The sequence below is a fragment of the Schistocerca piceifrons genome, chromosome 10 (assembly GCF_021461385.2).
Source record: "Schistocerca piceifrons isolate TAMUIC-IGC-003096 chromosome 10, iqSchPice1.1, whole genome shotgun sequence".
Lineage (NCBI taxonomy): Eukaryota > Metazoa > Arthropoda > Insecta > Orthoptera > Acrididae > Schistocerca > Schistocerca piceifrons.
In genome coordinates, this window is record NC_060147.1 from 144998337 (window position 1) to 145022810 (window position 24474).

Sequence of the window (24474 nt, forward strand, 5' to 3'; positions counted from 1 at the left end):
CTAGTCGGCATTCCCGTCTCATAATTTATTAGTTATCTCGGCTGAATACTTATTTGATATAAAAAAACAATCTTCAAATTATAGCAGCGGCAAGCTTATCAGAACCAAAAACCGTGAAAGGAGTTAGCTAACAAAGACAATCAAATGAAGTAGGCTACAATACTTTTTTGAAGAAAAACATGTAAATTAGAACATAATCAAAAGTCATCCCGTTGAAATCAACACAGTGCAAAAACAACAGTTCAGAGCAAAGAGAAATTATATTTGAAGTAGTTGTTCTTATCATTATGATCCCTTTGATTATAATAATAATAATAATAATAATTATTATTATTATTATTATTATTATTATTATTATTATTATTATTATTATTATTATGACAAATTTGCAAATAACAATAAAAAAAGTATGATACTGTACTATAGTATGCTTCTTACATCAGTCCTCACTTAAATTCACACATTATGTTAATGATTCCATTACTGTTGCCAACTCCTGGAAACACAAGTCAACATCAGAAAATGTTGTACCAGTAGTGAATTCAGCAGTGTGTCAGGCGCACGAACTGAGTGGCTGAGTGAGTGCGCACGCTACCTGACCAGAGGTATCAGTGGGCGGCTCCAGCTCTGCAGGCGAGCGTCCGAACGTGTCGAGGAACGGCACCTCGTCCTCCCTCGAGAGCCGGAACCGGAGGAGGAAGTGAAGCCGGGTGCCACATTCAGGAGCCGTGACGACATTCTGCCCCGTCTCCGAGGCGTTCCGTTCGGTTCGGGTCGAGAGTCTGGGCAGGCCACCCCGTATTTCACGAAGTGCAGTACGAGGAAAGACGATCGTGACAGAATAATATTAAATAGGTAGTGACCCACAAAATATATATTGCACGCAGGTGTCTCTTTTTGTAGGTACAGACATTAAACGGGAGATGTGGAATACGAGAATGTGGCAAAGTGGCAAGGGAGTGCAACAAATAAACGCTTCAACTGCTGCGGGTGGCTCCTTTCACGTTTCGGTGTCGCGGCTCGGCGGTGGCTCGACCGCCACGGAGCGACTGCACTCTCCGAGAGTCGAAACCAAAGACGATACGATTTTGTGACAGAGGCAATAAACTGTAATCTGCTCAGTGACGTCGAACCTCTGAGGTACGTGTCGTATAAAAGTTGTGTTCTACTCTAATTTGTTACGTACTTCGGCATCGCAACTTCTCGTGAGGGCAGGTTACGTCCTCCGGGCTTTCGCGAAACCCGAACCGTCCCGAGAGATTGTCACAGGATACGAGCACCGACTACAGAAGTACGTGGCTCACGAGAAGCTGCTCGACCGTCAAATCTGACCTTTTCCCTCCCTCCGCAGTCACTGTGCTCGCCGGAATGCCGGCACCTCTTCGGAACTCGGGAGTGGTTCCGTCTGCCATTTTTGTGCACTTTTTTTACAAATGTCCTCTGCAATGCTCAACCGTCCCTGTCTCTCAGTATACGAGGTCCGCCCGGTCCTGACTTTAAAAGCGTCGAAATGTCCCTGACGGAGCTGCGACACAGGTGATATTCGATGACTAGTCCACGATCAGAGTCACCGTGCCCTGCCGGCCGACCCCTCCTGCCGTCACTGCTCCTCTCCAGACCACACGGTACTCCCTGCCTCCTTTTACTCTGTCAGTCCGCCTCTCGTGTCATCTGGTAGTCGATCCCACATTTCTTACAGGTGCTCAGTGCGTAGGGAAACTCGATCCCGTATAACTGACGAGTGTCAGGGTGAGAGGACAGACAGGTACAGAGAAACTGAAGAAAGTAAAATACGTGCAGAGATGCGATCACAGTTACGGATGAAAATATGTGTCGATTCGTTTCGTTCCCAGGGGGTCAGTGACTGGAAAAAGTTGGCACAATCAAAGTGAGATCATATTTGTAATAGAAAAACGTCGAATAAGTAATACAAAATTAATGTCATTAAAGCAAAGTCACTATTACAATCATTGCTCTCGTCGTAACACTGGCAGCTGTATACAATGGCCAGGATAACACGATTCGTATCACAAGTTCGGCATCTTACCTTTCTTGCTGCAACACTGGGTAACATTGCAGACGAGCTAACCACACTTTGAAAATGCCAGAGGGGACCTAGCGATCTAGTTAGAAAAGTCATTTAAAGGCACACGAATACAGTACATCAGCTAAAATGCAGTGCAGCACTAATATAGTCACGTACAGGTGGAAGACGTGTCCGTAAGACACCCGAGAAAATTACAAATCCACAAATCGCCCAGAAATTATAATTCTAGACAGGAACAATACACACCTCGTTCACACAGTAGTGACAATCTGCACATCTTCAGCACGTGGGAAGGCAAAATGCCAAAAACAATTGAGCTCTGTCCACCTACTTGCCTCCGTAATCGTGTTCCGTGAGTGTGCAATTTTGAAACTCGGCAACCGAAGCGCTACGCGCAGGCGCGGCGACCCACCTGCGCGGCCTCCAGCTGCTGCGAGGCCCGCTGCGCGTCGCGCCGCGCCTCCTCCGCCTCGGCGCGCAGCGCCCCGGCCCGCCCCAGCCCGCGCTGCGCCTCCTCCAGCTGCCGCGCCAGCGCCGCCACCCGCCTCGCCCTTCTCCACCAGCAGGCGCTCCTGCTCGCGGTTCTGCTCCCGCAACCGGCCCTCGCGCTCTGCCGCCTCTTTTTCCTGCGTCACACGTCACCCGTCCTTGCAAATATCTGGCTCTGAACAGACTGTAAAGACTGAATTTTATGAATATGTGGGCAAATCACACAGTCCCGTCACTGACTGTGTTCACAGTTTGTACAGATACACTGAATACAAAATGCTGGTGTTAGTATTAAAGTTTAAATTATACACTCAAAATAAATCAAATTTTATAGTTACTTCTTGTTTGTTTCTGCCAATGTGTCTGCTATCCTGCTACACACTGAAACCCAATCAGTCAATTTGTTCACCATTTTGTTTCAGATCCCGTAGCGGCATGCTGCAGTACAGTGAAAGGAATTTCGACGTGTGGTAGGACAGTATCTAGCGTATCGTCCTTCGTCGTCGGCGTTGTCGTCATTGCCGTGAGGCACCGTTATACCGAGTGGAAACGCGCGTCGATCTTAGAGCATCAGATATGGTAACCTTACGTCATTGACAACACACAACGGTCACGGTAGCACCTGATTCCAGAACAGCTGCAGTAGTTAGGATCTACGAACTACCCCCTCTTGACCAGGTCGCCAAAACTTAACTCGCAACGAGATCCCTTCGAAGCAAATTGTCATAAAGATCGTCTACAAAGGCTTCACACAATGATAAGAAATGTTACAGTTTATGGAATGACAACAGATACGACCAAACTGTCTTGAATCTTCTGTTTTATTTAACGTCACTTTGTTCACAGTTTTATTTCGCATTCACCACTCATTCACACTCTGATGTGGAGTATATGTGAGTGCCTGAACCCTAACTCCCAAGTTCCATCGAAACCCTTTGATGAACAGTTTTGGTTGCTGGACACCAACAGTCAATGACAATGATACAGTATTTTGTTATTGACTCTTCTAGTTTAGCCACCACCCTCCACTAATGTTTGTTAGGCGTAAGACAATTACACACTTTTTTCTCCGATCTGCTATTATTAAGAGTTCACGCAAAAGTTAACGTTTTTCTCCTTTTCATAAATTGGAGCCCGCTGTCCCCGATATAATAATAATAAAAAAAAAAAAGACGGTCTCAATACCGCGTCCCTCGTGAGATGTGTATAGATTTATGCTGGAATTGACCACCCTCTAGGTGTACTCAATTTAATGACCACACTTCGCTATCTGCGATTTCGTGTAACTAATTGTCCTTTTGTTACTCTGATCGTATACCGTAGTTATTTAAAACTCGCCCCTATATTTTTTCACAACGCACAATTAGCACTTCTTTACTTGTTTATTTCTAAGAGTAAACGAAAAAATGACGCCGTATCATCGGCTTTGTCGATATGAAGCAAAACATCTCAATACGCCCAATTTTACCTCTTCTTATAGGATCAGCTACCTTACTCATTAATTTACTACACATTATTTCCAACACCACTAAACAGGTATCGCCGTTATATTTAAATTGTATTCAAAAGCATGTCATTATTACTATGACCGACCAAATCGTAACAAATCGCGCGGCGTGTGTTTTTTAATGATAGCTTTACACTCGCCCAGCCTATATTCTTGCAATATTATACATAAATATACAGACAGGACCAAAAGATCGATCTCTCTACCATAACCAATAGAGGCAAATACGCTATTCAAGTTCCATTACATCTCTCTTGTCTCGTATTGTTACAAGCAGACATCTTTCTGCAAACAATCAAAAAATTAACTACATAGCTCCTATTGTGTTTTTTCCAGGGAGACGATAAAAACTTTGTGACTTGTTGCTGTTGTTGTCTTCAGCCCAGAGACCAGTCACACGGAGCTATCCACGACAGTCTAACTTGTGCAAGCATCTCCACCTCTGTCGCAACCTACACCGACTCGAACCTGAGTACTGTGCTCGACCCTCGCCACCCCTCGAGGGGTAATGTATCGCTTGGAAAAAAGTGTTATTGCCTCCGTCCCGTCTCCGACCGAGGACAGTCGTCATCTCGAGTGAGCATTTTTGTTATTTTAGTAAACGGGTGTCTGTTTTCAGCCACATACTGCCCGAGAAATTTTATTTCTTTTGTGGACATCACGAGTGAAAGTGGACACAGCGTACCTACGAGGTGGGGGCGACGTGCACCGTACTCTCGCGCACAGAGACACCCTCTCGTGGGAACGGTTATTCCACGAAAACGCCGTCCCATCTCCGAGATTTCCTACAGACCGCGGAATCTAGCCGTGCGAGTCGGTTGTCACGGCACCGACTGTCGAGGAAAACTCGTACGAGACACGTGGAGTCAAATGACTGAGGCTAATGTGTATAGTGAACTCTGTTGAAGTTACACAATATAGAAAAACCTAACGTGAAATATATACAACAGAGGTGAAATAAGTGCGCGATAAAGGACCGACACGTGAATTGGAGTCCGAGGTCTCGGCATCTTCGAGAATGGAGTCCACTGCCCCTGGATAGAGTAACACGGTTCAGGCAAACAAGTTATAGATATAAGTAACAGCGACTACAAAAACTTGTAGCCTACGTAGTCCGCCTCAATACGATGCTCGAAAAAAAGTAAGTGCGTCACATTCCAAAGAATGAAGAAAGGAAGAGCGGGTTTGACGTCCTGTCCACATCGAGGTTATTAGAGATGGAGTACGAGCTCAGACAGTGTCAGGGACGGGGAAGGAAATCAGTCGAACTCTTTCAAATGAACTGTCCCGGCATTTGCCTCGAGTGATTTAGGGAAATTGTGGAAACCTATATCTGGACGGCCTGATGCGGGTTCGAGCTGTCCTCTTCCCGAATATGAGTCCATTTGCTTTCACCCTCTATAATTTGTACGCTCCATATTTCCCTCCCTTAGCAAACTGATTATTCCTCCGAGACTCCGGATGTGTCCTATATCAATTGATCACGTCTTTTAGTCAAGTTGTGTAATAAATTTCATTTCTCCCCAGTTCAATGTAATACCTCCTCAGCACTCATTCAATCTAGCAATCTATTCTTCAGCACTCTTCAATGGCACCATATTAAGTTCCTATTCTCTTCTCATGAAAACTGGTTTTCATCCACATCTCTCTTCAATTTGAGGCTACACACCAGATAACTACCTTCAGACTTAGACTTGCTCAGAGTCAAATTTTCCATTTTAACACATTCCTCTGCTTCAGATACACTTTTCTAGCTGCCTCCGGTTTATTTTGCTGTTCAAACAGCAAAACCCATCTATCGCTTTTATATTCTCATTTCCTAATTTAATTCCCTCACCACTGCACGATTTAATTTGATAGCACTCAGTTGCCTTCGTTTTACTTTTGTCACTGTTCACCTCATAACCTCTTTTTGAGACACTACTCGTCCTGTTCAACTGCTCCATTGAGTCCTTTGACATCTGTGGTAGAATTACAATGTCAATAGCAAACCTTGAAGTTTTTATTTCTTCTCCACGAAGTTGAACACCCTTTCCAAAATTCTGCTCGGTTTCCTTGCTCAGGTGATGGAATAATACCTGGGATATATTTTTTTTATTTAATTTCTCAATCACATTGTTTTGTAACAAGATTTTCAGTTTCGCCTATGCAGTAGTTGTCTTTAGAGTCTGTCATACTACTGCATTGCAATACGTCATTATCATGTAAAAATAACACTAATCAGCTTACACGGTTACATGTTCACAATTTGTTGCAGCGCAGCAGAAAGATTCCAAAAACAGCTATTGTGTAGACAAAATGGTAACCTCATCCAAAAAAGATTTCAATTGAGACAATTAAATTAAAAATTCTGTAAAGCATACGATCAATACGAAGGAGTAATGTAGGAATAGGTTTAATAATGAATAAAACAATAGAAACACGGGTAAGCTACTACAAAGAGCACAGCGAACACATTGTTGTGGCCAAGATAGACACGAAGCCCATGCCTACGACAGTACTACAAGTCTATATGCCAACTAGATCTGCAGATGACGAAGAAATGGAAGAAATGGAAGAAATGTATGATGAAATAAAAGAAATTACTTAGATAGTGAAGGGAGACGAAAATTTAATAGTCATGGGTGACTGGAATGCGGTAGTAGGAAAAGGGAGAGAAGGAAACATAGAAGGTGAATATGGATTGGGGGGAAGGAATGAAAGAGGAAGCCGCATGGTGGAATTTTGCACAGAGCACAACTTAATCATAGCTAACACTTGGTTCAAGAATCATAAAAAAAGGTTGTATACATGGAAGAAGCCTGGAGATACTGACAGGTTCCAGATAGATTATATAATGGTAAGACAAAGATTTAGGAACCAGGTTTTAAATTGTAAGACATATCCAGGGGCAGATGCGGACTCTGACCACAATCTATTGGTTATGAACTGAAGATTAAAATTGAAGAAACTGCAAAAAGGTGGGAATTTAAGGAGGTGGGACCTGGATAAACTGACTAAACCAGAGGTTGTACAGAGTTTCAGGGAGACCATAAGGGGACAATTGACAGGAATGGGGGAAAGAAATACAGTAGAAGAAGAATGGTTAGCTTTGAGGGATGAAATAGTGAAGGCAGCAGAGGGTCAAACTGGTAAAAAGATGAGGGCTAGTAGAAACCCTTGGGTAACAGAAGAAATATTGAATTTAATTGATGAAAGGAGAAAATATAAATATGCAGTAAATGAAGCAGGCAAAAATGAATACAAACGTCTCAAAAATGATATCGACAGGAAGTGCAAAATGGCTAAGCAGGGATGGCTAGAGGACAAATGTAAGGATGTAGAGGCCTATCTCACTAGGGGTAAGATAGATACTACCTACAGGAAAATTAAAGAGACCTTTGGAGAAAAGAGAACCACTTGTATGAATATCAAGAGCTCAGATGCAAACCCAGTTCTAAGCAAAGAAGGGAAAGCAGAAAGGTGGAAGGAGTATATAGAGGGTCTATACAAGGGCAATGTACTTGAGGACAATATTATGGAAACGGAAGAGGATGTAGTAGAAGATGAAATGGGAGATATGATACTGCGTGAAGAGTTTGACAGAGCACTGAAAGACCTGAGCCGAAACAAGGCCCCGGGAGTTGACAACATTCCATTAGAACTGCTGACAGCCTTGGGAGAGCCAGGCCTGACAAAACTCTACCATCTGGTGAGCAAAATTTATCAGACAGGCAAAATACCCTCAGACTTCAAGAAGAATATAATAATTCCAATCCCAAAGAAAGCAGGCGTTGACACATGTGAAAATTACCGAACTATCAGTTTAATAAGTCACAGCTGCAAAATACTAACAAGAATTCTTTACAGACAAATGGAAAAACTGGTAGAAGCTGACATCGGGAAAGATCGGTTTGGATTCAGTAGAAATATGGGAACACGTGAGGCAATACTGACCCTACGACTTATTTTAGAAGCTAGATTAAGAAAAGGCAAACCTACGTTTCTAGCATTTGAAGACTTAGAGAAAGCTTTTGACAATGTTGACTGGAATACTCTCTTTCAAATTCTGAAGGTGGCAGGGGTAAAATACAGGGAGCGAAAGGCTATTTACAATTTGCCCAAAAACCAGATAGCAGTTACAAGAGTCGAGGGACATGAAAGGGAAGCAGTGGTTTGGAAGGGGGTGAGACAGGGTTGTAGCCTCCCCCCAATGTTGTTCGATCAGTATATTGAGCAAGCAGTAAAGGACACAAAAGAAAAATTCGGAGTAGGAATTAAAATTCGTGGAGAAGAAATAAAACCTTTGAGGTTCGCCGATGACATTATAATACTGACAGAGACAGCAAAGGACCTGGTGGGGCAGCTGAACGGAATGGACAGTGTCTTGAAAGGAGGATATAAGATGAACATCAACAAAAGCAAAACGAGGATAATGGAATGTAGTCGAATTAAGTCGGGTGATGCTGAGGGAATTAGATTAGGAAATGAGACACTTAAAGTAGTAAAGGAGTTTTGCTATTTGGGGAGCAAAATAACTGATGATTGTCGAAGTAGAGAGGATATAAAATGTAGACTGGCAATGGCAAGGAAAGCGTTTCTTAAGAAGAGAAATTTGTTAACATCGAGTATTGATTTAAGTGTCAGGAAGTCGTTTCTGAAAGTATTTGTATGGAGTGTAGCCATGTATGGAACCGAAACGTGGACGACAAATAGTTTGGACAAGAAGAGAACAGAAGCTTTCAAAATGTGGTGCTACAGAAGAATGCTGAAGATTAAATGGGTAGATCACATAACTAATGAGGAGGTATTAAAGAGAATTGGTGAGAAGAGGAGTTTGTGGCACAACTTGACTAGAAGAAGGGATCGGTTGGTATGACATGTTCTGAGGCATCAAGGGATCACCAATTTAGTATTGGAGGGCAGCGTGGAGGGTAAAAATCGTAGAGGGAGACCAAGAGATGAATACACTAAGCAGATTCAGAGCGATGTAGGTTGCAGTAGGTACTGGGAGATGAAGAAGCTTGCACAGGATAGAGTAGCATGGAGAGCTGCATCAAACCAGTCTCAGGACTGACGACCACAACAACAAAAACAACAACAACAACAACGATCACTCTACAAAGGGTCAAATTATACTCAGTACAAGCTTCTGAGCGGTGACTCCGGGCACGTACTGACTCCTACGGACCCTCGGCATGAGCTTCGTAAACGAGACGGGCCAGTTATCGCTTCGAGTCATGTAAGTTGTGAACTTGAGGTGTGGACACTCATCTGCTGGTAGTTTTGAGAGGCTATCCAGACGTGCCACACGGCAGAGTGCCGCACGCAGCTGACAGCCGAGTACGGCGTGCGACACGTCCCCGGGCCGTCGTCCGCGGTCCAGGCCGCTGTCGCGTACCGTGTAGTACCTCGAGTGACCTCGAGATACGTTGTCAACTGCAGTCAGTGCCAAATCTCGACAGAGGTCCGAACGCGCACTTCTGTACGGCACAAGCGTCGTGTGTGAATAAATATCTTAAACGAACTCCTGAGTATTTGCGAACATTATCTAAAACCAGAAAATTACCCATATAGAAATGCTGACATTAAGTACCAGTTACGGAAGAGAGATAATCAATTACAAGTCTGGTGCTCAACAAACATTTGTCCTACCGTTCGCAGTTTACGGGCACAGGTAGCCCACTAGTTACACTTCAGCATTAGATATTCTCGTGGAAAAATTATGGAGAGTACATTAAATAAATATGATGTAATCAGAGCCCTAATGTTGTGTTGTTGTTGTTGTTGTTGTTGTTGTTGTCTTCAGTCCTGAGACTGGTTTGATGCAGCTCTCCATGCCACTCTATCCTGTGCAAGCTCCTTCATCTCCCAGTACCTACTGCAACCTACATCCTTCTGAATCTGCTTAGTGTATTCATCTCTTGGCCTCCCTCTACGATTTTTACCCTCCACACTGCCCTCCAATGCTAAATTTGTGATCCCTTGATGCCTCAACACATGTCCTACCAACTGATTCCTTCTTCTAGTCAAGTTGTGCCACAAACTTCTCTTCTCCCCAATCCTATTCAATACCTCCTCATTAGTTACATGATCTACCCATCTTATCTTCAGCATTCTTCTGTAGCACCACATTTCGAAAGCTTCTATTCTCTTCTTGTCCAAACTAGTTATCTTACACGTTTCACTTCCATACATGGCTACGCTCCATACAAATACTGTCAGAAACGACTTCCTGACACTTAAATCTATACTCGATGTTAACAAATTTCTCTTCTTCAGAAACGCTTTCCTTGCCATTGCCAGTCTACATTTTATATCCTCTCTACTTCGACAATCATCAGTTATTTTGCTCCCCAAATAGCAAAACTCCTTTACTACTTTAAGTGTCTCATATCCTAATCTAATTCCCTCAGCATCACTCGACTTAATTCGACTATATTCAATTATCCTCGTTTTGCTTTTGTTGATGTTCATCTTATATCCTCCTTTCAAGACATTGTCCATTCCGTTCAGTTGCTCCACCAGGTCCTTTGCTGTCTCTGACAGTATTACAATGTCATCGGCGAACCTCAAAGTTTTTTTTTCTTCTCCACAGATTTTAATTCCTACACCGAATTTCTCTTTTGTTTCCTTTACTGCTTGCTCAATACTCAGATTAAATAACATCGGGGAGAGGCTACAACCCAGTCTCACTCCCTTCCCAACCACTGCTTCCCTTTCATGTCCCTCGACTCTTATAACTGCCATCTGGTCTCTGTACAAATTGTAAATAGTCTTTCGCTCCCTGTATTTTACCCCTGCCATCTTCAGAATTTGAAAGAGAGTATTCCAGTCAACATTGTCAAAAGCTTTCTCTAAGTCTACAAATGCTAGAAACATAGGTTTGCCTATCCTTAATCTATTTTCTAAGATAAGTCGTAGGGTCATTATTGACTCATGTGTTCCAACATTTCTATGGAATCCCAACTGATCTTCCCCCCGAGGTTGGCTTCTACCAGTTTTTCCGTTCGTCTGTAAAGAATTCTTGTTAGTATTTTGCAGCCGTGACTTATTAAACTGATAGTTCAGTAATTTTCACATCTGTCAACACCTGCTTTCTTTGGGATTGGAATTATTATATTCTTCTTGAAGTCTGAGGGTATTTTGCCTGTCTCATACATCTTGCTCACCAAATGGTAGAGTTTTGTCAGGACTGGCTCTCCCAAGGCCGTCAGTAGTTCTAATGGAATGTTGTCTACACCCGGGGCCTTGTTTCGACTCAGGTCTTTCAGTGCTCTGTCAAACTCTTCACGCAGTATCGTATCTCCCATTTCATCTTCATCTACATCGTCTTCCAATTCCCTAATATTGTCCTCAAGTACACTGCCCTTGTATAGACTCTCTATATACTCCTTCCACCTTTCTTCTTTCCCTTCTTTGGTTAGAACTGGGTTTCCCTAATAACGGGCCAAAAAGCATTGCAATATTTGGAAAGAATCAAATCATCATTTATTGCCGTATTTAAGTGTAAATCCTCTACCATTCACTAATGTCAACTCATTCGTTTATTGTGTTCTGTAGCAGAACCTTCGAGGGCGTAAAATGAGTCGAGGTAAACATTAAAAACTTAATAAGTCTACTGCATTAACAATAAGCAGCTACTTTACTCCCCGATGCAATTCCTGCCTACGGCAGCTAAATTTAATTAATTAAATTAGGAAGAAATTTGCTGCTACTTCAGTCATAATTGTCCCTTTTCACCTATCAAAACTTAATATTTCTACGATCACACTGATATTCTTAAAATAATATTTATCTACTCCTTTCCCATTTCAAAGGTGTGAGGAGCGCAGAAGCTGAAAATACCCCAAAGAGTCTCCGCATTGCTAAGGAGTATGTGCAGCTAAAAGAGTGGCAACAACTTGACTGCAAATAAAGAACCATTAGTTGCCAATTAGAGCAGTGTTGGATAATCATTCCTAACAAAATTTTGGAATGTACACTACTTTTCAATATAGCGATACATTACTTATCCCAGGAAATAAATGGCAGATCAACTTCTGCAATGAGCTGTCACCGTTTCATTTGCAGTACATTCAGTTACTAATATCTGATCTCAAAATAAACTTCAAATCTTATGACAGCTTTCTACAAGTTGAGAACAAAATCATTGGTGAAATCAGTGATACGCAATTACAAAGTCTACTGATTTACAGTTTACTGCGTAGTATTCCAATAACTGCTTTTTGTTTGAAACATCAACATCTGCAGTTGCTAACTGGAAACCTTACAGAGAAGCACAGACCGAACTCTTTTGAAGTGCAGTGTAGTGCAAATAGGTCGACGGAAGACTCTGTGGTAGAATCTATAAAGAGGAAAAACGTCAGGCAAAGTGTTGCAGCTTAAAAGAGTATTGTGTCAAAAACTAGAGGCACTTTATCATTCGCACCAGGCAAACAACCAGTACACGCCACTGACGTTTATTGTTATTTTGGCCATCCCGGTATCAAGCTTATACTATAACATACCACTCCAGTGAAGTGACGTGTCACACGAGCATTTTTCGAACTGAAAAATGACAATTGTCACTACGAAAAGTTTATATTCGTACCGACACACACAGTTTACTATTTTATTCACAGACACGTATCACGAGACAGACGGATGCAGGACACCTGCGAACCGGGACGACAAAAAATGCCGTACCGTGTTCGCAGTACCTGCCGGTCGAGAAGTTTATTTTGGCAGTGTGTACTGCAGAGGCAGAGCAGCTCCGACAGTGCCCGAGATGTCACGCGGACGAGCGAAAACTCGTTATACGGGTACTTTCAAACAGTAGGACACGGCAGGCTACGTACCAATCTTCAGTGGCTGTGTAATTTATTATTTCGCTTTATTTCTGTAGATTGTTTTGTAGATTTTACTACGTGTGTGAGATACTCCACCATTTTAGAAATTTCAGTAATTTTCTAAGAACATTTCTGACCTATTTCGAAAAGTTGACGTATCTCGATAACAGTCAGCTGGTGTAGTCACAAAACAGTTGACACAGTCACTAACACTTGTACGGCTTACAATGTGACGGGTGATATCAAATTTTATCGAGTTTTATAATTCAGTATATTATTACGAAGCTCGTACCCTTTGTGTTCCGGTGCACTACAATTTTAATACACTCGAATTTATTATCATAAGGTCGGTAGTGTTATTTTCGTTTCCTTGCTTTTAGTTTTGTTTCCTTTCAAGTGAATCGGGGAAGTACCACAGCCCTTCGAAATTTGACCTTTACAGCTCGTAAACTGGTCACTACTGTGTCAGCCGTGCCAGGCGAGTACCGTAAGGAGACGAACTTCCGGCTCTCGGGCAGCCACCGCTCTCCGATTCCTACAGATTATCTTTTTTCCCATAGAGAAATGTTCGAAGGAAACGAAAATGCGTTTCGTGAAAACAAACGTGCACCGACCGAAATCGAAATGTCAACAGTAGCGTGGCAGTTATTAGAACTGTTCCGGACAGCAGTACCACAAAATCAACCTGGCGAGAGAGAGGGAGACGGCTCACGAGACGGCCTACAGACCTGTTCCCGCAGTCGCGCGTCGCACTCGTGGAGTTGGCGCCGCAGGGCGTCGACGTCGGCGCGGTGCCGCGCCTCCAGCTCGCGCAGCGCCTCGCGGCCGTCGCCCAGCCGGCTGCGCTCCAGTAGCAGCACCTTGTGCTGCAGCTCCACCACCGACGCCTGGGCCGCCGCCAGCTGCGTCTCCAGCTGCGGGCACACCCTCACTACACACGTGTCGCTCAGAAGTAGACAGAGCTTACACACAATGTGTGTGTGTGTGTGTGCGTGTGTGTGTGTGTGTGTTTAAACATATAATTTTGGGAGAGTTGACACCTCTTGCAGACTGTGGAACCAACAAACACCAGGACCTGGAAGAGAAGGTTGAGGTTTTGAAATGTACAACAATGGGAAGGTTCCAATTCCTCTGACACCATTCCTGACATAAATTCTACACTGCCTGAAAAGAAACCTGAAGCAACCAGAAAGGGAAATGAAACTTGACAGGTTCAGAGCATATGTGATGCTACATAAGTGTTTACACAGTTAAATCATACTCGCAGACAACTCGGGCAGTACGAGCCCATTTACCTGTACGACACTGTGCCCCCTCTGGCGCAGAGGCGTGCTCTCGTACGGTCGTAGGAGGTCTCGTAAACCCACCGTACCCCCCCACGAGGCGCCACGACGTACGATTGACCTAAACAGTTAGCGAAGCCCCGGATACTGGCACCGAGACGGAGTTCACGGACGTACCGGACCCACGTGCACTTTCGGGGGCACGTCTCGCGATCTCCGAGGCCGCGGGGCTACCTCGACGTCGTGCGGACAGTTCGCACGGAAATGTGACGCGTGCAGACGAGCACCGACCTGTCGAAAAAACCTCACCGCAGTACTGTCGTATAAGGTATAACACGTGAGAACACGGAACGTCCGTGACGTACCGTTATCCCGGCAGAGTCCCCTCGACCACTACCGTCGCGGTCTGAGCTCTCCACACTGTGACACTACGAATAACACCGCTGTGCATTTCAAAACGTGAGAAGAATACGGATTTTCCTCCAGCAGCTACCTTACTCGGTGGTGGAGGTCATCCGGGGTAGTGCAGAACGGTGGTCCAAATGCGGTGCGACACCGTTTAGCAGTGGCCCGTGCTTCTCCGTCACAGAACCTATCTGCGATCAGTCGTCCACGTTCTGGCGTTAACAGCAGTCTACAAGGGGGGGAGGCGATTCCCCAGCCCGATTCCGACCGATCTGGAAGGTCGACACGGAACGTCGAGGGAGGCGTCACTCGTACTCTGACGGCACGTGCAGACGGGATCCGATTACGACGTGCGCGGAGCACCGTACCGTGATTCTCCGTGACGGAGGTCGCCGGCCGACAGCTCGACGGCGAGTACGTCCTTCCTGTCGCTCCCCCACAGTCTGACATCGGGCCACTGTTACATCTAAACCCCCCACAAATCTGTATATAGTACAATTCGGCCGTCTCGCCAAACAGACAAAACACAGTACAAACCCCTTTTACAGTGTGTGATACATCAATAGTGCCGCCTCGCACGAGTACACGGCATCCCCACTTCCTTTGTGGCAATCGTTTGACGTCCGACCTCGGTCGTGCCCGTTTAAATGCCCTACAGAGTCCTCTGGCGATAAAAGTCGACACAAACGACATTAATCCACTCCGGTGGCCAGTCCACTTGGCACAGAACTTCAAGTAAGGTCAGTTACAAGCTTGTCACAGGGTGCACGTGTACAAAAATTCAGTGGCATTGAACTGTGTCTTCTCGCTGCATCTTTTTTTTTTTTTTTTTTTTTCAGGCTTATTTTTATTTTTATTCCTTCTGTTGCACAGCTAATACAAAGAACAAAAATGCACAAAATATCTAAATTATTTTTCAAGCAGTATTTTCTACAAGTTTATTATTCAGAGTATAATTTATGTCTAGCGGATGACACCTGTACAGTTTATTAATAAAATACTCAAAATTTAAGATTAAAAAAACCACTTGCACTTGAAACTCCAACTCTACATATAACTGTTTAAGGACATACTTATCTCATCTGAAACCGTCAATACTCTTCTAAATAGAGAACTGGTTTTCTTTCTAAATTCTGTCATTCAGGAAATATTACAAATCAAAAAATGTTACCGAGTCGTCGTTCAAATTTCAAAACACAAACCTTTACAAAATCCTATATTATTACAATAATCTTGTACTCCTAATATTTCTACATTCTAAAATGTATGTTTTTACTAGAAAAGCACGATTTTTAATAAAAATTTCAAACACAAAAATTGAAATTTGTAGAAAAGTTATGGTTGGCTTTCTTTTCTTAAAAAGGAGGAGAAAATTACACGTCTAGAACCCCACGCATAGAAACAGAAGCTTTCATTAATCAAACAATAGAAAATTCAGGATGGAATGTAACAATATAACGAAAAGTAAAGTTGCCGCTCACCGCGTAGCAGAGATGCCGAGTTGCAGATAGCCACAACAAAAAGACTGCCAGACACAAAACTTTCGGCCAGAAAGGCCTTCGTCAAAAATAGATACCACACACGCGCGTGCGTACACACTCGTGCAAATGCAGCTGACGCACACGACTGCAGTCTCAGGAACCACACTGCGAGGAGCACCAGTGCATGGTGGGAGTGACGACTGGGCAGGTGAGGGGGAGGGGGAGGGATAGAGTGGTGGGGGTGGCAGACAGAGAGCTTAGATGGAGGGCAGGGGGTGGGGGTGGAGTAGCAGAAAAGGAGAGAAATAAAAAGACTGAGTGTGACGATTGTGCTTATCTGCGACTCAGCATCTGCGCTATATGGTGAGTGGCAACTTTCCTTCTCAATATTGTTAGATTCCATCCTGGCTTTTCCACTGTTTGAGTGGATGGTGGAATGACGGCTGTGTAGTGCTGGAATGAGAACAGGGACAGTAACTAACAAAGGTCGATGCCACGAGGGTTACAGGAACTTAGGACACACTGCACGGAAAGTTCCCACCTGCGCAATTCAGAAAAGCTGGTGTCGGTGGAAGGGATCCGTACGGCACAGGCTGTGAAGCGGTCACTGAAATGAAGGATACCACGATTGGCAGCACGCTCAGTAAGAGGGCGGTCCACTCGTTGCTCGGCCACAGTTTGTCGGTGGCCACTTGCTCGGACAGACGGCACGTCGGTTGTCGTGCCCACGTAGAATGCGGCACAGTGGTTGCAGCTTAACTTGTAGATCACGTGACCGGTTTCAAAGGTAGCCCTGTCTTTGGTGGGATAGGTGATGTTAGTGACCGAACTGGATTAGGTGGTGGTGGGAGGACATACGGGACAGGTCTCGCATCTCGGTCTATTACTGGGGTACGAGCAACGAGGTAAGGGATTGGCAGCAGAGGTTGTGTAAAGATAGACGAGAATACTGTGTAGGTTCAGTGGGCGGCAGAATACCACTTTGGGAGGGGTAGAAAGGATTGTGGGCAGGACATTTCTCATTTCAGGGCACGACAAGAGGTAGTTGAAACCCTGGTGGAGAATGTGATTAAGTTTCAGTTGCTCCAGTCCCGGGTGGTAACGAGTTGCGAGGGGAATGCCACTCTGTGGCCGGGCGGTGGGACTTTGGGAAGTTGTGGTAGACTGGAAGGATAAGGCACGAGAGAATTGCTTTTGTACAAGTATAGAAGGATAATAACGGTCAGTGAAGGCCCCAGTGAGACCGTCAGTATATTTCGAGAGGGACCACTCCTCACTGCAGGTGCGACGACCACAGGTGGCTAGGCTGTACGGAAGGGACTTATGGTACGAAACGAGTGGCAGCTATTGAAGTGGAGGTATTGCTGGTGGTTAGTAGGTCTGATATGGACAGAGGTACTGCTGTAGCCATCTTTAAGGTGGAGGTCAACACCTAGGAAGGTGGCTTGTTGACTTGTGTAGGGCCACATGAAGCAAATGGGGGAGTAGTAGTTGTGAGGTTCTGGAGGAATACGGATAAGGTGTCCTCACCCTCGATCGTGATTGCAAAAATGTCACAGTGAATCTGAACCAGGTGAGGGGTTTAGGATTCTGGGTGTTTAGGAGGGATTCTTCTAAATCACCCACGAATAGGTTGGCACAGAGTGGAACCGTGTGTGTCCCCACAGCTGTACCCCAGATTTGTTTGCAGGTAATGGCTTCAAACTAGGAGTAATTGCGGGTGAGGATATACGGGGTGTCCGAAAAGTCTTTCCCTGATTACATAAATTGATAACTAGAAGTAAGATAAAAATATGAAACTGGTGTCTAATTGTTTACAAACTATCAAAGTTTTTTTCACACATCAGTAAACTTCCACTTCCACCGTTGCCCAATGGCAGTACACGTCGATACGACTTTGCGGTCGAAATTCTATCACGTATTGAGGACGATGATGGGTATCTCAGACGAATTGCCTTTTCCGACGAAGCGACCTTTTTTGTCAGTGGAGTAGTGAATCGCCATAATGTGTGCATTTGGGGTTCACAACCCCTGGCGAGGTCACGGAGTGCACCGGAGGCAGTCCAAGGGTGCTATTGCACGATCGAATTGTCGGGCCATTCTTCTTCGCTGAGGCTACCGTCACATCTGAAGTGTATCTCGACATGTTGCAACTGTATGCTGTTGCTCAACTGCTTCAGTATCACCCCGATGTCTCGTTTCAGCAAGACGGTGCACCGCCTCATTGGGGTTTGGACGTCCGTGCCTATCTCGATACGACCTTTCCTGGGCGACGGATTGGTCGTGATGGGCCAACAGTTTGGCCTCCATGCTCTCCTGACATAACCCCATTAGACTTATGGAGTTATGTCAAGGACGAGGTCTGCCGAACACGTGTACCAGATCTCGAAACCCTGCAGCAGCGGATAACCACAGTCGTCGAATCTATCCCTCTAGTGATGTTGGCTAATGTGTGGACGGAAATTGAATATCGCCTAGATGTGCTACGTGCTACCGACGGTGCTCGTGTGGAAGTTTACTGATGTGTGAAAAAAACTTTGATAGTTTGTAAACAATTAGACACCAATTTCATATTTGTATATTACTTCAGGGAAAGACTTTACGGACACCCTGTAGTTAGTCACGGTGACTAGGAAAGAAGTTTTCGGTTTGGAAACCATCGGACATTGGGAAAGATAGTATTCAATAGTGGTAAGGCAACAGGAATTAGGAATGTTAGTGTACAATGAGGTGGTATCAATAGTGACGAGCAGGACACCGTGTGGTAAAGGAACGGGAACTGTGCAGAGTCGGTGGAGGAAATGGTTGGCATCTTTTGTATAGGAGTGTAGATTCCGGGTAAAGGTCGAAGGTGTCGGTCTACGAGACCAGGGGTTCTCTCGGCGGGGGCACAGTAACCGGCCACAGTGGGGCATCGTGTGTGGTTAGGTTTACGGACCTCAGGAAGCACACAAAAGGTAGGAGTGCGAGGCGTGGTGGAGGTGAGTAGATAGATGGACTCCGGGGAGAGGTTCTGGGGTGAGCCTAAGGATTTGAGGAATGGCTGGAGCTCCTGATGGATATCTGGAATGGAGTCACTGTGGCAACGTTTGTAGGTGGAAGTATCTGACAGCTGGTAGAGTCCTTCTGCCAGGGAATCCTTGAGGTTCAAAACAACAGTGGTGGAGCCTTTGTCTGCAGGTAGGATTATAAGGTCAGGATCAGTTTTTATATGGTGGACTGCGGTTCTTTCTGCAGATGTAAGGTTAGTTTGCATGTTGGGGGATTGAGGCCTTTGGAAAAGACTGATATTTCTGTGTGGCTAAGGCTTCTGGAGGAAAGGTTCATGACTGTATAATGGGTCTGTTTAGGTTATGGATTGTGTGTGGTGGTGGGAGGGAGTATTGGAGGGTGGGATAAATGTAGCAGGTCTGCAAGACAGGGTCTGTCAGCTATGAGGGGACACGGGGGACGTCGTCGTACAGGTGGTGTACAGAGGTACTCCGAGGTACGAGTAGGAAGTGAGCAGGACGGAGAGCTTTTTGAGGTGGTAGTGCGCACGTTGCTCGAGTTCCTGCAGCGCGAGAGTTCCAACGTGTGTTAAGGGTTCCAGGAATTTGGGATTGCATAGCAGAATTTTGCGGATGGAGAGAAGGTACTGCAAGGAGGTTGGGGCTCAGTTGATACGGTTTTGCGGGACTACATCGGTGAGGGCTAAGGATTGGCGGAATCTGAAAAGGTGAAGATCATTGTAGAAGGAGGAGTGGCAGCCAAAGACGGGTAATTTGATGGTACGACCAACTGGGAGGATAGGGCTAGGTTCTGGCTAGAGGTAAGGAAACTTTTCTGTATTGACATAGATGGAAGGAACAAGGATCCACAGCGGTGGAAAAAATGCAAAAAATTACGTAAATAACGTAGAATTACACCCGAAAAATTTCACGAAAGGATGAAATGGATGCAAAAGGGGAAAGAAGATGAAATCTAAGGGAATGGATGATAGTGAATAGTGAAAACTTGCTAAAATTGGTGTGAAGTTACTAGGATCAAAGTAAGAACACAAATAATAAAAAAATAAAAAAATATATATTACTGTGAGTAGCAGGTCCGAGGATGGATAAGTGTAAAGAAAGGGGATGGCAAATGTGATCAGATGAGATGGGGTATAATGGGTACAAATTGGGATAAAACAGAGAGAGGGGGGGGAGGGGGGTGGAGAGGGGTTCGTACGACGAGATACAAGATCGAGTGGCACCGGAAAGGTGCGGGAAATAACATGCAAAACTACGGCAGAGGGATGCTGCGAGAGTGATCAATTTGAAGGTATAGGATTAATGAATTCGGCAGGACTAATGTGGGACATAAGATGCCACACCAACAATCACCGTGGTCTCGTAGCCGTCTGTCGTGCGTGGCCGAGAGAGCTGATGCAGTGTGACTCGTAAGTAGAGTACGCATTGCAGTTTGTAAGGCAACGAGAGAAACACAGGAAAGAAGAGAAAGAAGGGCAGACATAGAGAATAGTGATGCATTAGAAAATAGTAATAAAGGAAAACACCACTGGGTTGATCCAAGAAAAGCCATCAGGCAAAAATCAAACAATGGAAAATCTAGGATGGAATGTAAGAATATTATGAAAAGGAAAGTTGCTACTCACCATATAGTGGAGATGCCGAGCTGCACCATTCGCTAAAGCTGTTTAAAGAATCTACTGCCACTGGTCAATCAAATTTGCTTGAAGATCTGGTGGCTAGCATTCCTGTCTTTTGTGTCATTACTGAATATGCAATTGCTCTCTATTTTAAAATGTCGTGCCGATATCTTTACGTACGTATAGTGAACGATGCCTACCAGTTGGTCAAAAGTAAAGTACAATCAAATGCAGTCAAGATGTGTCAGTTGCCTGAATTCAGGTTGTTAGAAATTGTGACTGAGTTGCGCAAGTTACACTTTCTCAAGCTTTCGTCTAGCACGTCACAAAATTGCTTTGTAAAAATAATTCTGCAGCAACTCAAATTTAGCTTTAACAGTATTATCTTCTTTATTAAGATAAAAAAAGGTTCCATACACCTATTACCTCATCCACTGGACTACAAAATAAAAATGCGTGTTCTGTGGCTGTTGCAACACAGGAGCTCGTTTGTTACGCACAGAACGTACGTACCAAACGTGATCGAGGAAATACAAATTACTTACTGAAGCAATTTACTGATAGAAAGTAACTCAAATAAAAAGAACTAGTCATTTATAACACTTTTAATAATGATCTCCACATTCCCTTCACAAGCCTCACAAAGCATTTCATTGCTCTTAAAAATACTACTTGCATTTCAGAGCATACCTCGGTGTATTCAACTGCACATCTAGAAAAAGGCCCACACTACAAACTGCACAAACCTTATGAAAGCATCAGTAAACACCCTCACTGTCAGGAAATCAATCACAGTATTAAATAGATTCACTTTTGTTTATCAGCAGTAATTACACCGTCTATTAACAATTCCTACCACCGGTTTGGACAGTTACTTTCATCACATACAGCCTTTTCTCACTCACTGTTACCCCACAAGCACACCAAAAAACTCACCGTACAAGGAAATAAACAACTCCTATTTGTGGTCAGATCATACTTTTCACTCGTTCACGTGCCGCAGGGTATAAAAGTAACATTTTATAACAGATCAGAGGAATGCAACAGCTAACAGTTCACACTAGGACTTCACATAAGGCAGAAATACAGGATTCTCAGATCGCCGTATGCCGCCGACTGACCGTGACGCGATAGAGCGTCGGAAGGTAGCAAAGAATACGGACAGACGAGCTCGAGAGAAGGAGAAAGAAGTTTCAAAAGTTTTATAAAAGACATATTTACCTCGAAAGCTGCGATACAATCAAACTTTATTTTTAACAAATATAAAAGCTTAGTATTGATATGTTCACTTCACTGTCTAATGTAAATGTGCAGTACGTAAAACAACAGCATCTACTATAGTTTTCTACTAACGATTTCCATTTTTATTCACTGTACGTATCACTAAATATTGCACATTTTGTATGTGATTAACATCACAGTTGTAATGTCTTATCTATTTGAGTATTCAGTTCAATAATGCTTCAGGATTTCTGTATATCGACACACTTTAAAGCCTGTCTGAAAGAACCTAGAAGAATGTAAATCCTTTCTGTGCCCCACGACACAGGGATGCTTCTCGGTTCACAACTTTTAGCAATACGCCACAGATGTGACGTAGCACTACTATCAGAGCTAGTGGACACCGTGCACTGCCATCTGAAGTTTTCCACCCTAGTTGTGGAGGATGCAGAAATCCAGCACCGAAGAGCTGGCCGATCGGCCGCTCGTCACAGTCACGGCAGGTGACAATGTTGCAGGGGGCAGTTATCACAGATGAGGAGAAAAGTTTTGCCAGTAGCAGAATTACGAGGAAGGTGTCAAAGTGCACGGCAGTAGCGGACACTCGAGTTACGTCGGAGAGCGACGAAGCAGTGCAGCGAGTGCAGTCGCCGTAGACACATTTAACGACACGGCAGCAGGTTGACATACCGTCACGCGACAACAGTATTGGCCCCACCGTCAGATCCTGCAGCGCAATCGAGTTCCGTCATTACGCGCGACTGTGACACGTGTTCGGAATTTTTGAAGATAGTACACTGGCTCCGAAGAAAATCCCTCGTAAGGTCTGTACGTCAGAAAAATTGTGTGCGCTCGAAGAATACTCTGTCAGCTTCAGTCTCACCTCTAGAAATTTCACAATGTGCAACAACTGAATACTGACAACCTGCAACAGCACATTTCTAAACGACAGTTTGCTAACGACAGTGAGTACACGTCAAACTTCGTTCGAGACCGTCGGGCGGCCGACGGAGCCACCCTGCTCAGCTTCACCGCTATCCGTTACGCAGTGCCAAAGTTACCGTACTGTATGGTGTGCGGTGTCGTGCCGAGGGGAAACGGACCTTCACTTTGACGACAAATGCCGTAACATTACGTCGACACCTCGGAGACATTTCCGACTTCGAGTCCCCGCAAGTCTCCACGTCCTCACGTTCGGCATACCCAGTTCGACACGACAGAGCCTCGTCGTACACTGTCCGACAGACTACTGCAGAAGTACGACTGTCAGTCTGGTGACCGCGTAACTTTGCGAATGCTTACATCGTTTGGCCACTCGCGTCGACAGACCTATCAATTTTTGACTCCCTTTTGTCGAATACCGGAAAGAGTGTCACCTACTGTACTAAACAGAACACAGTAGCTCGGCCGGAGATGGAGATATAAGAGGAAATCACCAACATTCCGGGAGACGTATTGGGCCGTCGTATACCAAACCTACAGCAACGAGATACCGAATGCGTGGCGAAACGTGCAAATCTGAAGGATGTAATCTATAAAAACTGATGTGCCAATCCTAGCCAACGTATTTTGAATGCCTAATTTTTCCAACAGAAATTAATCTCTCTATATCAGCAGCTATTAAAACAACCGACAAAACAATAGTAGGCGATGAGCGAGAAAAAGAATGACCATTTAAAAACGTTGCTAAAATGTCTAACACAAACACCAGTCTGTTGCATAAAATAGGATAGAATTTCATTACGAAAAGCATTTATAAAATGTGAATGCTCATCATTTTCCATTGCTGAAGGAAAACACGAGGAAGTACAGACACCTGTATAAGAAGCATTCAGTTCTCTCTGCAAACAGAACAAGAATAAGTAACACAACACCGAGAAGTGGAAAGAACTACAGATACTGTATCTAATTTAATTTTAAACTGCTAAAAATTATTTCTTCAAATTTTGTTTTATTTTTACCTGTTTCTTAGAGTTTTCCAAGTTAAAAATATTCCTCTTCATCGTTTCTACCTCATCCTCCAATTCTTGTGTCCTCCCTTTGTGTTCAGCTATTAAAAAAAAAAAGAAAAAAAATTAAAAATGTACAATGATTATAAAGACTGCATAGGTTTCACTGTGGTGTGATTAGGATGTAGGCAAAGGTCACAAACTGTGTCACAGCTTTGATTTTCCAGGTGGAACAAAAGAAGTGACAGCAACAGCAGTTCGATTTGTCCGTGCACACCAGTGCTGCTGGCAGTGCTCCAGACTGGTCTACAAAAAAAGGACAATTATTTATATAAAAAAGTTTAACTTCTTTATTTTTAACATTGCTCCCTCTTCAATTCGTACCAGCAGCCACCATTCTGAACATCAATTCTGATGACATCAATGCTAATCTCTCTTTCTCTAATCTAAATAAATAATTTTAACTTCATATCAAACTTCATAATTATAAATCAAATTTTGTACTTGTCGAGTTTACCGTATTTTTATCCACGTGAGCTCCCACGTAATTGTTTAATCTCTCATCCTTTCGTCACGTTTCACTCCTTCTAATTTTTCGTCTGCTTTCATCGACGTGTAAAAAGTTGCTCTGCTGAGAAAGCATGTGTAACTC

The 24474-nt window shown here is 44.1% G+C and overlaps 1 protein-coding gene across 1 annotated transcript in view; it reads right to left on the reverse strand.

The window, feature by feature from the left end:
* Nucleotides 1-24474, reverse strand: part of LOC124718782 (plectin-like) — a 239827-nt gene that overhangs the window by 136333 nt on the left and 79020 nt on the right. Inside the window, exons 4-5 of the mRNA XM_047244391.1 lie at nucleotides 13677-13784; nucleotides 9200-9461 (exon numbers count right to left, since the gene is read on the reverse strand). Of these exons, the coding sequence (XP_047100347.1) occupies nucleotides 9200-9461; nucleotides 13677-13784 (370 nt within the window). The remainder of the gene's footprint in view (nucleotides 1-9199; nucleotides 9462-13676; nucleotides 13785-24474) is intronic.